The sequence below is a fragment of the Nipponia nippon genome, unplaced genomic scaffold, assembly GCF_047370975.1.
Source record: "Nipponia nippon isolate SJK-2023a ecotype South Korea unplaced genomic scaffold, ASM4737097v1 scaffold_6, whole genome shotgun sequence".
NCBI classification, from domain to species: Eukaryota; Metazoa; Chordata; class Aves; order Pelecaniformes; family Threskiornithidae; genus Nipponia; species Nipponia nippon.
Genome location: NW_028262380.1, coordinates 78,070,814 through 78,086,567, shown reverse-complemented (window position 1 = coordinate 78,086,567; position 15,754 = coordinate 78,070,814). Strand labels below are relative to the sequence as shown.

At 35.8% G+C, this 15,754-nt stretch overlaps 1 protein-coding gene across 4 annotated transcripts in view; it reads left to right on the top strand.

Moving 5' to 3' along the window:
• The window catches only part of USP53 (ubiquitin specific peptidase 53), a 41,124-nt gene that overhangs the window by 21,229 nt on the left and 4,141 nt on the right, over nucleotides 1-15,754 (top strand). For 3 of the 4 annotated variants that reach the window (XM_087735556.1, XM_087735555.1, XM_087735558.1), the window contains exons 10-16: nucleotides 120-291; nucleotides 1,294-1,443; nucleotides 2,651-2,794; nucleotides 3,039-3,771; nucleotides 5,960-6,001; nucleotides 7,169-7,242; nucleotides 15,163-15,262. In XM_087735556.1, the coding sequence (XP_087591682.1) occupies nucleotides 120-291; nucleotides 1,294-1,443; nucleotides 2,651-2,794; nucleotides 3,039-3,771; nucleotides 5,960-6,001; nucleotides 7,169-7,242; nucleotides 15,163-15,262 (1,415 nt within the window). The remainder of the gene's footprint in view (nucleotides 1-119; nucleotides 292-1,293; nucleotides 1,444-2,650; nucleotides 2,795-3,038; nucleotides 3,772-5,959; nucleotides 6,002-7,168; nucleotides 7,243-15,162; nucleotides 15,263-15,754) is intronic. The other variant, XM_087735557.1, reaches the window with a different exon arrangement.

Below are 15,754 nucleotides of genomic sequence, written 5' to 3'. Positions count from 1 at the left end.
TGTACCTTTAGAATTAGGCATTTGGTACCTGTTGCTTAATAAATTACTCTTTCCATAATTGGGTTCAATGCTCTTGATAAAGGTTTGGGGGTTTGTTTGGGGTTTTTGTTTTTTCTTAGATTGGAACAAAATGGAAAGATGTGGTCTCCAGGTGCATTCGATGTCACTTTCAGCCATTGTTGCTATTTTACGCTAACCCAGATGGCACGGCTGTATCTCCAGAAGATGCTCCAAAGCAGATTATTCACTGGTCTCAGTGCAAAGCAACAGGAGGAAATGGGGAAGACTTGGGTAATTAGGATATATTTTATTTTTTTAATAACAATATCAACTATATTTCTGAAATGGGGATTATAAAGGAGAAGGTAATGGATTAGCTGCTTTGTTCTTAAATACTTTTATCAGTAATTATCTAAAGAGTCTCAAAAGAAAAGAGATTAGTGTATATATTCAGTATTAGAACTGTTTGTTTTGTGTTTGGTAAGGGAATACAAATTGAGACTCATGGATAATGGGGGGGGAAAAGATTTCCATTGTAGATTGTTCATAACTATACATCAGTAATTTCAGAAGAAAATCGTAGTATGTTTGTATATGCAGATGTTCTCATGTGTATATTGGTACACTTAAAATACCTTTCAAAGGCTATAAAAAGACACTTTAAGTAAAGCTTCATACAAATAGGGAGTTATATTTGGAGCATGTGTGTTTGTATATGTGTATGTATACACACCCACAGTCACAGAGCACAATTCAGAACTTTGGGGAAAAATCAGAAGGAGCTGCAGGAAACAACTTCTCTCCGAGATTCATATAGCATGGGCCTCAATATGTAAGAATGCGGTCTTCTGGTTCTGTAGTTTGTACTGCTGTCTTGTGGGCTTTTTTTCGGGGGGGGGGAGGTTGTGGTTTGTTTTGTTGTTTTGTTGTTTTTTTTTTAATGTTAAACATAACATACAAGTAAATTAAATAACAGGCCAATTGAATTTGACATGTTCCTCTTCACATAATGAGTAGCAACAGGACATAGACTGCTTCAGGAAAGAAAGAATTGAGGACCCTATTCCACTACAATCTGTCATTATAAATATGGCAATATATAAAATGTTACAGAACATTATTGCCTGGCATATTGGAATGTGGTGTGGGTTTTTTGAGAGGTTTTTCTTTTGTTTGGGTTGTTTGGGTTTTTTTAATCCACAATTAAAAAGTTTTCTTATTTTTTAATTTAGATATTGGAAACTTTAAATTAGGAAGCCTTTCATTTCTAAAGATAGATATGTTATTTGATAGGATTTGAAAAGCATTCTGCTCCTAAATCAGACCACATGAAAGAGAATGGAATTGGAGACCCCACTAATCAAAGGAGTAATAAAAAACTTCAGCCAGATAATTCAGCATTCAGTAGAAGCCATATTCAAGCTAGTGGTGGTAGAGGTCCAGGTATGTATTCCACACCCCCAACTCCCACCCCTGAAAAAAACCCAAATGTGTTAACTTATGAAATATTTCAGTTGATGGCATTTCAGGTATGTGCTAACCTCTGGACTAGAACTATTTCTAAAGGAAGAATTCCATCATTGACTTGAATGAATCTTTGAATAACAACTAATTTTTAAGTAATATCTGCCATGGAATGTTAACTTTTCTAGAGACCTGTAGATGCAAAATTTTTTTTACTACTCCTCATTATTCCTGCATTAAAGTGGCTCTTGAGGCCTTGATCTGTTTCTCCAACATTGTCACGCCCCTTCCAATCATGTTGTTGGTTAAAAGGCACATAAGAAACTTGGAGCTGATCGATCTTTTGGAGCACATCGTGTGGCTCTGTGGATCGTTGGCTATTTGAGGAACACTGTATTGTGACATGCCAGATTATTTGTAGTCCTGTATATTAATGGACTTTATCTTATGTTTGGAAAGAATAGTAAAAAAGTTGTCTTATCTGTTTAAAAATCCATCCTACCTGTACATCAGGCTTCCAAGCAAACCAAGCTGTCAGAAGTCATATGAGGCAGTGACTTCTGCATTCTTGTCAGTGCCTTTGCTTTGAACTGCTCACACCTCTCAGGCAGAGAGATGCTGCCTTCTCTTGAGATGTATTTCTCTTCTGTCTTTATTGTTGAATTCCTAGACTTTTTAAAACTGAGAACACTCAGCTTGGTAACTTTTTTTTGATGGAGTAATGATTCAAACATGGTCAGTATTTACCTTTTCGGAAATAGAAGGATTTGTTTTCATAAACAGTGGCTCCACTGTTTTATTAAAAGTAAACCTTCACATTTAGACAAGATTAAACTTAGATTCATTTTTTTCAGAATAATTCATAAAATTTGATGTAAATAGTATATGCTTTGAAAATGGCTTGAGCATTCAATTTTAATAAGTAAGAGGTGTTCGTAAGATATGATTGACATAATGCTGCTTTTGTTACTTTCACTAGCTCCATTTAGTGGACTCCTTGGAGATATCTATACATTTATATCTATACTATACATCTCACTTTCTTTATCTGTGTTATGTAATTCATTAGTCTTTTTAAGTAGTACTAATATTAAAAACTAAACATTATGGTAGATAAAGATATTTGTATGTTTTGATGATCAATGACTTTTTAGTAATGATCTTTGACAAAAAGTATTTTTTGCAGCTAAGTTATGTTACAGTGATCAAAAGGACAGGCTAAAGGACTTATCCAGAGAGTGTGCTCAGAAGGCTGCTGATATGAAAAACTTCTCATCTTTACGAAAAGATGCAGACAGAGGACCAAGAAAAGAGTCTGGGAGACAAAGAGGTACGTTTTAAAAATATGACCAGAGAATCAATGGGTTAAATAGCTTCTGGCATCAATACTAGCTGTGCAGATTTTTTTCTCCTTTTAAGAGAACGCCCTGTAAGATTAGAGTTTCTGAGTTTTCAGTATTCTGAAATATGTACTGAATTTGTTGAGATAGTGTAAGGAACTGAAGTACTGTAACGATATCAGTTAAATATTAATGAGAACTTTAATGGAGCTTTTTTCTTTTTCTTCTTATAAGATTTGATTGGGGAAGATCGTTCCAATGTTAAGTCGGGGTCTCCTCCAGTTGGAAATGGACTCAGACACTGTGCTGATCAGCGCATATACAGCAGCCAGGGAAAAGGCTCCTATAAGCATGACAATGCACCTCACCAAGCAAAGCTTCCTGTACAGGTGCTTGGATCAAATAAAACAGAAGCTTTTCCTGCTGGGGAGAAACCTATGATCAGGACCCGGACTGATGGTGTCACCGGCTACGATACAGACACCAGTCAAGACTCTAGGGACAAAGGAAGTAGCAGCAGCAGCAGAAGCAGAAGTAAAGGTTGGAAACCTATGCGAGAGACACTAAACGTAGACAGCATTTTCAGTGAGACTGAGAAAAAACAGCATAGCCCAAAGCACAAGGCAAATCCGAACAGTAAACCTAAGCATGAAAAAGAGAGAAGCTTTAACCATTGGCCAAAAGAGAACCAAATCCAGAAAGGTTTAATGACTATATATGAAGATGAAACAAAACAGGATACAGGAAGTCGAAGTTCACTGGATTCGGAGGGAAAAGGGAATGCTGAAAAAAACAAAGGATTTACAGAGAGAAAAATCCATGGTGATAACTGGCAAATTCAGAGGACAGAATCTGGATATGAAAGCAGTGATCATGTCAGCAATGGATCTGCAAATCCGGACTCGCCTGTTATTGAAGGAATCAATCCGGCAGATGTCAAGAATGTTAAAGAAATTGCTTCCTGCAGGTAATGCTAATACTCTTAGAACTTGCATAGATTGTATTTACAGAAAAATCGGTTGTTCTAATGTTCATGTGTTGTTTCAGAAAAAAAAAAAAAGCAAACATGCTTTGGAACTTTATACACTTGAGGACAGGTATGTAGAAGGCTAGCAATGTATCTAGAAATAAGGATGCGGACAATTAAGTGTTAAGTTTACCTTCACTTTGAGGCTGCAACACTAGTTCTGTTTGGAACCCACTGAGCCACCTTATTATGGCACTGAGCCAGAACTGCCAAGGCCTCCTGCTGGGCAGGGTGTGTTAATTTGAAATAATTGTTACACTTCTTTAGTTTTACAGGTTTTTTAGACTGAGTAACTTGCCATCTGTAATGGAAAACAACTGTCTATATATATCATATCTGTAACAGTTGTACAGACAGGCCCCTGACAAGGAGATGGGAATGTCAGTAGGGGAATCTTGTATACTGTTATGAGTCGTTGTTGTGAAATTCAGTTTTCTAGAACACCTCAGATGTATATTGATCACTTCATAATTGATTGACCTGAATGAAAGAAATCTTTGAAAAGTGTAAAATTACTAAAACTGACCAAAAATGTGGTTAGTAGCTGAATTTCATTAAACTCTACTAAGAATTGATGTATGCTAATAACAAGTATGTTGCCCAGAGGTGTTGTGGAGATGCTTGTAACACATTGGACATGGTCCTGGGCAGCCTGCTGTAGTTGACCCTGCTTGAGCAAAGGAGGTTGGACTAGATGATCTGAAGAGGTCCCTTCCAACTTAAATGATTACGTGGTGCTGCGAAATATAAAGTTATCGACCTTCCAAATGCAGTTTTCTGTATTGTGTGTCTTAAACTGTAGGTGGAACGTAGAACCCATACATTTTTCTTTCGAATCTTGTTTATATCCATAAAATGGAAGAGCACAGTTGAGACCAAGCGTAGTCACAGATTATTGCTAGATTTGAGCAAATTTTTGGACATGTATTTTAATGAAAAGGTATTTTATGGGGGGAAGAGAATAGTAGATACCAGGAAATGAAAAGTCTCTGACTTCTCTAAGCGGAGATGCAAAATTCTAAAACTTATTTCATAAAGTATTGTAGCAAGTTATCAAACCAAATTTTTTATTTAAAGCATACAAAATACAGCTTCTGTATGAAGTGAAATGTCCTTGATTCTTTTGGAACTTCAAGAAAGCAAAATCAGTCATTTGCTTAGTTTCTTTCAAAATCAGTCAATTCTTAGTTTCCTTGGGAATTATTCTGTTTTGCATATAGAAGCATAAATAAGGACATATAAATGGCCATGCCAGGAGGGGCCAAAGGTTCATCTAGCCTTCAGTCTATACCAGTGGCTGGTAGCAGATGCTTATGAAAGATGACAGCAGATAGAGTGGTATTTTGTAAGTGTATTCTTTTAGTCTGTTGTGTTTGGCTGCTTCATGGACTTTCTGACCTGGAGATTGACTGTGGTGTCCACTTCCATTAAAAAACACTTTTTACCCCATGCCTTTATCTATTCCCCTCTTCCCCCCCCGCGCCCCCCCCCCCCCCGCCTTTCCCCTCCCAACAAACTGTACAAACCCCCACTATACAAAAACTTTATGGGCTTTTTATTGGATGATATAAATATGAGTAAAGCTACTCCAAGCCATGTTCATATTTTCAGTGTTTACAGTTGCCTCGAACAGTGATTTCTACAGTTATAACCATGAGTCATTTTTAAACATGCCCAAGAGGTAATGGGATGCCCAAATGCTGCATGTGTCTTTCTGTGAGAGAGAACATGATAAATTTAAACTGTTGTTTAAATACTTGTCAAATAAAGAAAAAAAACTGTACTTTATCAAAATACAAATGACTTCTTGGGACTTTCAGAAGGATTTTATGTGACTGGTAATTAGAATTGACTGGCAATACCCACTAGTTCCCTTCTAACAGTTCAGACTTTGTCTCATAAAAGCAAAAAAAAAAAAAAACCCAAATGAATTACTTGAAAGTTCTTTTAGAAGGTAGAAAAAAAATTACTTAGTGTTTTATTTTTTGTTAGGTTCTTCTCCATTCCTCCTGTTTCTTTCAGTATTTTTCTTGTTTTCCTGTCCTTTCAATAACAAGTCCTTTTTTTTTTTTTTTTAATTGAAAAATTGCTGCTGTGTATCTTCTTCCCTGCCTTACTCTTGGAGAAGGAAGGAATTGGCAGGGTGTTTGTCAGCTCCCTATCTGGATTGGTAAGACATGCTTTTTGCTTAACTAAACCAGCAAGATTTACTAAATCTGCTAATTATTTTTTTTCTCCTCTTGGGTTTACTGCTGTAATCTTACAGTTTTCTTCCAGTTTGAGAAGAAGTTTTTAAATGAAAATCCCTATGAATGAAAGACAAGTGGCAATCACAACTTAGTATAATGATGTCTGTTGTCACAACAAAGTATTAATGAATAGCAAAATGTCAAACTAGGAAAATGGACAAGATAGAATGTTAGCTAACAGTTTACATGTACCTAAGATATTGATACTGATGAGATTTTTGCATTTTTAGAGAACTTAAGCTTGTCATAGCCAGATGCTGCTATATGTTTAACTTTGAAATATTCAGTGTGAACTATTAACACTGAAAAATGTATTTGTTTCAGACATGGGTGATACTGATGATAAATTGGAAACCATATAGTACCACATGGGTAGTATTCTTTTGCTGCACTAAAGTGGTAATTTTAGGTAAAACCTACAAATTTAATTAGGTGACCAGTGGTATCTGTTCAATTTGAAAATCACTACAGAAAACAGGTATTCAAAACTGTCATGCTTTCTTGGTGATCTCTGTTAATAAGCACTTTTAGAAATGTTTATGAAATTCTTTAGTTTACAATGAGAAAAAATGCAGTTGGTAGTTCTTTCTCACAGGTGACATGTCATTCTTCTATTGTTGATAACTTTACAAACAAGCTATCTTTATTAAACAGACTGATGTGATACTAAGGTCAAGAAAATTTGCTTTTTATGTGCTGCATATTAGGCATCCTGCTGTTGTACTCTAGAGTAAGGCTGGGATGAGTGGGTGTCCAGTCTCCAGAACAAACTGGGAACGCTGGCCTCACAAACTGTATATTTTGTTTGTTTGTTTGTATGTATTAAAGGATTCAGGTCATCCTAAATTTCTCTGCATCAGCAGAGCCTGTCACATGTGGGAGCAGTGTTAAAAGTATTAAAGGGCCACCCCTACTATCTTATGTATCTCGTGTAAAGTGTGTGTGTTAGTAAAAAATGTGACAATGATGATAACAAGTCAGTTTCACACAGGCGAAGTTTTTATGCTTGTATGCACTCAAGGCAATAAAGTTTGTGATCATACATCAATAGTTTAAGCCTTCAAATTACATGTATGCTTCTTTTACAGCGAACAGAACTTGTCAACCAGGAAAGCTGACAATGTGTTACATTCAGTATCCCAGCAGAACAGAAACTTTTATGGTAAGAACTTTAACTTGTATAGAGAATAAGAAGTTTTCTAAAAATAATTTAGATGTACCAAATTTTTAATACTAACTTACTAATATCATACAAGAGATGGACGGCCTTCTGATTAGCCTTTTGTACTTTGTAATTTTGCTGCATAACTTAATGTAATGATATTTCATAAAATTGAAAAATATATATACAATTTATCATTGCTTTTTTTTTCTTTTTTACAAGCCATAACCAAATATTTCAAAGTTAGACAATTTGTGTATCAGGTTGGCTGTATTTAGGTGGATTAGACGAAAATTGGCATGGAATTTGTGGCTGTTCTGGCCATGACGTTAGGGTTTTTTTTATATACTTCTTTCAGCAGAGAGCTCTCTCGCTGACTCACCATAGCCTGTGTACTCTGTCTTTTTAAAATGGCAAAAAGAAATCTGTTTTGTGGGGTTTTTTTCCTCCACAGTGAATTCCAAGTTTTATTCTTGTTCACGTTTTTAACCTTTTCAGTGAGTTAGACTGGATAAAGATGGGAAGTGTTCATATGCCGCCTTGGTACATTTTGATGGAAATGCGATGGAGCAGCAGTTCAAGAACAGTATCATTTTTTTCAGGGGCATTTCAAAGCATTCTGTTCCACAAAGCACCTTAATTTATTCAGTTTCTTGGCTTTCTTGTAGAGCAAATGTACAGTGTAAATGGATTCCTAGCTATCTGACATGATATATGGGCTCCCAAAGAGAGAAGTTGGGTTTTTTCAGTGCTCCACCATCATGTGAAGAAAATTGTGTCATGACAGTAGCATCAGTAGTAGTTCCCTACTTCTGTGCTAGGTCATGAATATGCACGGTGAGATTTTACCTGATCTTAGCATCTTTCAGACAGCAGTGGCAGCACTCAGCTCTGTGCTGAGTCATGTAAAAGCATGACATGTCTCCTGAATGGTTGTTTCACAGACTAGGTGATTTTTTTTTTTGTAGCGCTTGGATCTATTTTAAATATGGTATTTTGGTGTGGAAAATGTAAGTATCATTTTGGGAGGCCACAGCTTCTTTATAAACTGTTAAATAGTCAGGATACAATGCTTCTCCTTGCCACAGTCATCCTCTCCTGGTGGGTTTTGTTACACAGCATTTTCTTTATACGTTGTTAGAACAGTATGTCCTTCCTCGTGCATGTCGTATACCACTGCCTCCTCAGGAAGCGGCCTATGCGTAACTGCTTCTGGCTGGTGTAGGTTCTCTGTACAAGAACTGAAAACACTGTTTTTCACTAGTATTAGTGATTTTGCCAAGGCCTGTAGTGACATGACAAGGGCCAACAGTTTTAAACTGAAAAAGGGTAGATTTAGATTGGACATAAGGAAGGAATTTCTTAGGATAAGGGTGGTGAGGCAGTGGAACAGGTTGCACAGAGAAGCTGTGAATGCCCCATCATTGAAAGTGTTCAGGGCCAGGTTGGATGGGGCTTTGAGCAGCCTGGCCTAGTGAAAGATGTCCCTGCCCATGGCAGGGGGGTTGGACTTGGATGATCTTTAAAGGTCCCTTCCAACCCAAACCATTCCATCATTCGATGATTCTGTGATTTTTGGATGACCCTATGCTGGCATAAAACATGCAGTGTAATTCATTTTCACTGGCCTTAATTGGTACTTTCTTTTTAATCCAATGGAAATGATTAAATGTAAATTTTCATTTCTGTTGCTTATATTCTGCTTTGAGAACATATTTCTCAGTTTTATTTTTTTTTAGCAAGTGTGCATGTTCCTTTGTTCCTTCCCTGTCCCCCCTCAAAAAAAAAAAAAAAAACAACAAAAAAAAACATGGTAATTTTGTTCACTCCCTGTGTTTTCCCCAAAAGCATTTCCATGAGCTTTCTTGGTGGATACTAAGGAAGATTTTTTTTTTTTTTTAAATGTCTGGGTGGACTGTGGCACCATTTGTTTTCCTTCAAGATATGAAGCAGTATCAGGAAGAAACACTTGTAATAAGGAAATCTACTTCCTTTTACATACTAAGATGTCTGTTGGGTTTTTATAAAGTTGATAAATGCCTTGGCATATAAATATTATAGGTCAGCATGAGGCCAGCCAAAATCATTATCTACTGTTGCTGGAACAATGGAACGGTGCTTGTACAAAGAGGTGCAATAAATATTAAGCCACTTCCCCAGGAAATGCTTGATTTTTATAGATATCATACTTCTTTTCAAATAATGTATAGTATCATTTCTTCTAAGACTTAAATTGGGGCGGGGAGGGAGTTTTCCATACCACTTTTATCTTTTCTGTCATTATTCCAATTTATTTTTTTTTGTTGTAGAAAGAGAACTAATTTGGTGTTTGTTTATTTTGACAACAACAAAAAAAAAATTGATGTTGCATGGAAGGCAAAGATCTGTTTTTGCTTGACATTTATTCTGCTTTAGTTCTGTACTATACTATACTATATCATACCAGTGGGGAAAAAAACCACACTTGGATAGCAAAAAAAAAAAAAATCACACCAGTGAAAAATACATAAAGGACTCTGACGGAATGAAAAACAGGTGGGTTCAATGTTCAAGCGTAGTAATGAGTACTCTCTGGAGAGAACCATGCACTGTGCTTAAGCATACTTAAAGCTTTCAACATGCATTGTACACTTTCTTTAAAATAGTGTAGTGATTCCAGGTGATCCTTAGAGTTATCATGAAGCATTGACGATAAGATCCCGTCTATTCAGTTATTCCAATTCAGTAACTAACTTTTGAATAGTTTAATAACAAAAGTATGTTTTCTAAATCAGATGTGAAGTTCTCACATGTGTGCATGTTTTGGAAAATAATACTTTTAGTGGAAGTGATTAAGGGACTGAAAAGATCCCTGAAGAATTTGATCATTTGACATGTATGTGTGGCTAAAGATTTGTTTAGACTCAGTTTTTTTGGTTATCTAAAAAGTGTGTCAGGGCACCTTTAGCAAGGACAATAGTAGTCATTTACAGGTATCAGTTGTATTACCTTATGTTCTCTCTCTGAATATTATGAACAAGACATGGATTGGTAGGTGAATACCAAACGGACTCCTAGAAAATAGTGCTTTAAGAGAGAAATAGAGAAATGCCCAGTCCTTTCTGAGAGGAATGGGATGTAAGAAATCTTTGTTAGCCTCTCATGGCAACTTGAAAAAATGTCTCTGGGTGCTTTTTTTGTGTGGAAAACTTCTTATGGAAATAATGTTGGGCTTCTAATTAAGCCTACCATTTGTATAACTGCTTTACCAGTTCCTCATTTTTAACTGGAGCTGAATAAGGCTACTGTTGAGCAGTTGAGGAATTCTGTCCCTGACTTACAAAAATAAACTTATTGTTAGAGCATTATAAAGATAGTAACATTGGATCACACGGTGGTTATGCAGATCAAAAGGCTGCTGGTTTCACTGGTAGTAAGCAGTAGAGAACTTCAGTGCTGAAGCAAATGTCCCACAAGGCCAATGTCCCTAATTTGCGTGATCAAATTTTTGCAGGAAAACATAGATATTAAGTAAGCAGATATAGTATCCTTAATTTATATTAATGAGTTAGTGTTTATGAAGTTTGAACTTGATGAACTGTGGATGCTAATGTTTTTGTTTTATATAGAACATGTGACATGAACAGTGTGAGGACAAAATTTCCAACCTCACATTCTTCAAGTTGAAGAAAGATGACTATAATTCTTAGAAGTTGGAAAGGGCTGTAAAACTTTTTAAATGGATTTTCAGAGCAGTCCATGTGCTAGCTACTGATAATCGTTTTCAAACATAAAGGGGTTTTAGCGGCTTTCATGACAACCCTCCCCAATTCCTAAGGCACAGATGTCTTAATGCAATTGCCACTCCTGACAATTTCAATAAAAGGCATTACTGTTGGGAGGGTTGGGGGGGGAAGAATAAAGAATTAAATCCTAGAAGCCCTGCTTTCTAGATTCCTTCCCTCCCGCCCTCTCCCCAAAGCTCAGAGCACTTCATTCTTGAACTAACCTGTCAGTAGAATAAACAGCATGATTAAAATTGGCCAAGTACTTGATGGCCTCCTATTTAAGATGCAGTATTAAAAGCTGCCCGTTCAGTGATCTCAAAAAAAGGGTGTACTTGGAATCAATGCCTTAAATTAATAATTGCTTCCATTTGAAAATAAATGTAAAGGAGTATTTGTAATATTACAAATCCAGAGGTTTTCCCATTAATAATTATTCAGTTCAATAGCATGAGACAACTCCAACTGAAATCTAGAATCATTTCCAAGCTCTGGTGAGTATGTAAAGAATCCAAGTTGCCTTTGGTTTTTTGTCACTTCAGAAAACCCCACAAACAAACCATAATTCTGAAAAAGAAAACTCATCTTCTTAGGAAAAGCATACATTTATAGTAATAATTTCAAATATGGATCTATACTTAAGAAAATCCAGTTGTTAACCTTATGGTGCAGTCAATGTGTATGACTGTTGTGTTTGAAGAACTGAATAGTGAATTATAGCATGCAGCTACTTAATTTACTTAACACGAAACAGAAACAAATAAATGCTTTTCTGGAGTGTCTTTAAATGATAGATTAAAGATTTTGGTTTAAAAAAAAAAAAAAACAAACCCAAAACCAAACACTAAACTTTCAAGACTTCCAAATGTAGTCAAGCAGCCCATGAAGATTGAAATGTAAAGCACTCTCATGTTTCTAATGCACTTTATTAATGTGAGAAGTTTGCAATTTAAAATAGATGATGCAAAGGTTCAGGATTGGGTTTTAAAATGAACACCTGATAAACTTCTTGAGTGGGCAGATCAGAATGAAGGGTAATAGCTCTTCTCTGTCAACTGTTGCTTCACTTCAGAACTTATTTAAACTCACACACATGCAAGTATGCACCACCCTACCCCCACAAAAAAACCAACAGTGGAACTTTATTTTCTTTTTTTCCAGATGTTGAAAGCCATGGAAAAAAATCCACTAATGAATATATAAGAAATGTTTTGCAACTGAATGTTGCTTCAAAAGGACAGTTTCTTGAATATAAGGATTTTTTCTGAAGGTGGTCACTGTTTTTTAAAAATAATACTCTATTTTGGACAAGTTATAACGTTTACCTTCTTGACTGGGACTATGTTGTTGTTCCATGTTTCCAAAGCTTCCAGTTAGTCTGTCATTTCAACTGAATACAGAAAAATGCCTGGGTTCAGAGAGAGGAATTTGCCACACTACTTGTTACAAAAAGTATTACACCTTGGTTTTTATTGGCAACATAAAAAATCAGGTAATCAAAAGTACATGAAACATGCAGCTAAAACACATTAGAAGGAAATTAAATGTAATGTGTGTGTGTCCCCGCCCCAACTGGGCTTTGCAGATTTTTGCAAACGTTCTGTACGTGTAAATGAAGATACTAGAGGAGAACTTTTCTGTCCTACCTGTTGGCTATAGAATGGCTGTTAATCTTTTGAAAATCTAGATTGGCTATTCAAATGTGAAAATAGATGTTCATAAATCTTAAAAGCAATCTGGTTTGTATGTCAGAAAACAGTTACATTTAATTTATTGGTAAGGATCTTAGACCCATCGATAAGGATGTCAGTCTCCAGCTGAGCACAGTGCTTGTGTATCCCATATTTAGGTTTGCAAAGAACATAGAGCCAAAATTCCCAATTGAGTCTGCATCTGGTTTTAACCATGCATGGATATCCTGTCAGCAGAAGAGAAAATAACACATCTATTTTTAAGTTAGCTGGAATTCTGAAGGCACAAACCACCTGATATCGCTGAGCAGCTTTGGCTGAATGTGTGCCGTGGTCACCCCGAGGAAACCGTTTATTAACTTCTGCTGCCACCTCCTGACCGATTTGTGATACTGCCTCTGGGAAGGGCTGAACGTGTTGAATTCCGTAGCAGTTTGGCTTGGAGTTAAAATTAAAAAATTAAAATCTGTAATCTTCATATCAGGCGATTTGGGGAATTAAAGAGCAGTTGTATGGGCGATTTATTTGTGATTTTTAAGTAGACGTGCTCATTCATAAAAGTCGATATATTCAATGTCTTAAAGTTAAAAACTCTACCTTCAGACACTGTTATCAGGCAAATTATTTAACTCATTCATTCCTAGAACTGTATCCTGACGTTGGGACTGAGATCAAATACTGAATTGGAAATATTCACAGGAGATAATGTGTCAGAGCCTGTGCTTTTTTTTCAGTAAAGTGATTTACAGTTCATTAAAATCTGTAGCAGAATGAAATGTTTTCTGTTTGAAATATCACCTCAGTGTTAGTTAGCTCTGATGCCATGGCCCACTGGAGCAGTTTTGAACTTTCTTTCAGGTTAATTACTTGTCCCTTGCCAGTGTCACACGGGCTCATTCAGCAACAATATTTTCCCACAAGTATTCTTTCTAAGGTTGTAGTATTGTTTATCATGCTGGAATAGCAAGATTATTTTTTTAATTAATTTTTTGTCATCTCAAGGCTCGAAGGAAAGCCATATGAGGGCTTTGTTTCTTGTGCTATATGCCATTGTAGCCTCTACAACCTGTGTTCTTTGTCAAAGATTCAGTATACTTAGTCTTTCGTCAGTTAAAGATGGGGCAGATATTGACCCTCAAAACAAGTATCACTCAACAGCATCACCCAAAGTTTTTAGTTTAGTTCTTTTCTCTTGTTGGGTTTTTGACTCATATGTTCACAAGTCAAAAGTTCCAAAACTTTATCTAAACTTGAGGAAATAACAAGTGAATAAAAAAATATTTTATCTTGGTAAGATTACATCATTTAAGAACAGATACAAAATTTTTGTAGCTTTTGTTGATGAAAGTATAGAACAGCCTGTGTTATCCCATTGGAAATTGTCTAAGTACTGTCTGCTGAACACAAGATTATTCTACTACAAATCAGGCAATGTATGCCACCTTTTTTGAACTTAATTCCTGTTTTTCTGAAATAGGCGTAGTAGTTATATGAATCTAGTCTATATATACACACAAAATAAGGCTTTCTTTGAATGGCTTCAGAGCAGGTGACTGATTATAAGAGGCCAATCATTGCATTAGGAAGACTTCTAATATCTATGTCTAAACAAATAGACTGTTGCTTGTCACTTGCCAAGAGAGTGTTTTATTCTGTGTGGCGTCGACATGGATACTTAAATGCTTCCTTTATTTACTGTTAACTAGGAGCTGCGTTGTTCAGAAATTATGTATTTTTAGAGAATGATTCCTTGCCCTTGCCTGTGAATAAAAGGAGCTTCTAGAGTGCGAGTGTAGTAGTGCTGGCCCAGGCACTCTCATGTTGTGTGTTTAGGGCACGTGACTGGGAGTGCTCTCTGCCTGCTCAGCATCTCTACGAATAGTACAGTTTGCTGTAAGTTTTTAAGCCTGTTTCAAAGAATACATAATGCATTTCTAAAAAAAAAAAAAAAAAAAAAAACCACAACAAACCACCACAACAACAAAAAACTGAAACGCCCCCCAATCCCTACAGTATTCATTCAATTTAAATATTATTTCATGATGTGAAATTTCAGAAATCATAAATAGTTTTTATTTTGTAATTTGAATTACTTTGGATGTTTGAATAAACATGCTTTTATAAAAAGCTGCTTTTGAAAATGTGCTTTTAATTAGATGAAATGTTAAGATGATCTTGAAAACATGTCTATAGGACTTAAAAACTGTGGTAATTACCTATTTTCTGGTAACATTTTAAAAAAAAAAAAGAACACTTCCTTCAGATTATTTGGAATGAATATAAGATCTGACCTTCTGTGACAGATTGTCTTCAAAATGGTTATTTTGATCAATGTCGACTCTTGAAAAGAATTAATTGTCCTGTTTTGTTGTGTGTTGTTTGTTTTTGTAACCTCTGAGGAATTACAAAGAATGAACTGGACTGTATTTCTGCTCATTTTTGAAATAATGTTTTTCTACCCCCAGACTTGAGGAAAGACCAGATCAATTCAGAAGTTAACCACAGACCTCATATTAATTTCCCAGCAGAATTACATGTGCAGGTGCCCAGTCCTCCAGTAAAGAGGTAATTAATACTGGCATTAATTTACTGTGTGATAGTTTGAGAAATACTGAATTCTGTTATATGATAGTAATCAATATTAAGCATGCAAAAGTTAAGGTATTGAATATTTTTGACAGATAATGCCTTTTGTATTTTACATAATTGATAGGGCTAAATGCTCTCTATTTTAATTTTGGTGCTGTCAGTGGAACCAAATAGCTCGCATTGCTTTAAACCATCTTATCAGAGCAAAGGGTTTTAATAGTTTTCTGGTTTGAATGTATATACTACAACAGGCAGTGATTAACCAATTTGTGGTTAGCGCGATAACCCCATAAAGTTTTGAAAAGTTTGGCTGGAAGGGGAGGAAAAGGTAACTTCTGTTTAGAAGCTGCTGCTATGTACCTGTTGTTTCTAATTTGAACTGTAAGTGCTCAGTACCTCCTAAAAATCAAGAATCTAAATACAAATTTAGCACCCCAAAATAACATCTAATACTTGAAAAGTGGATGT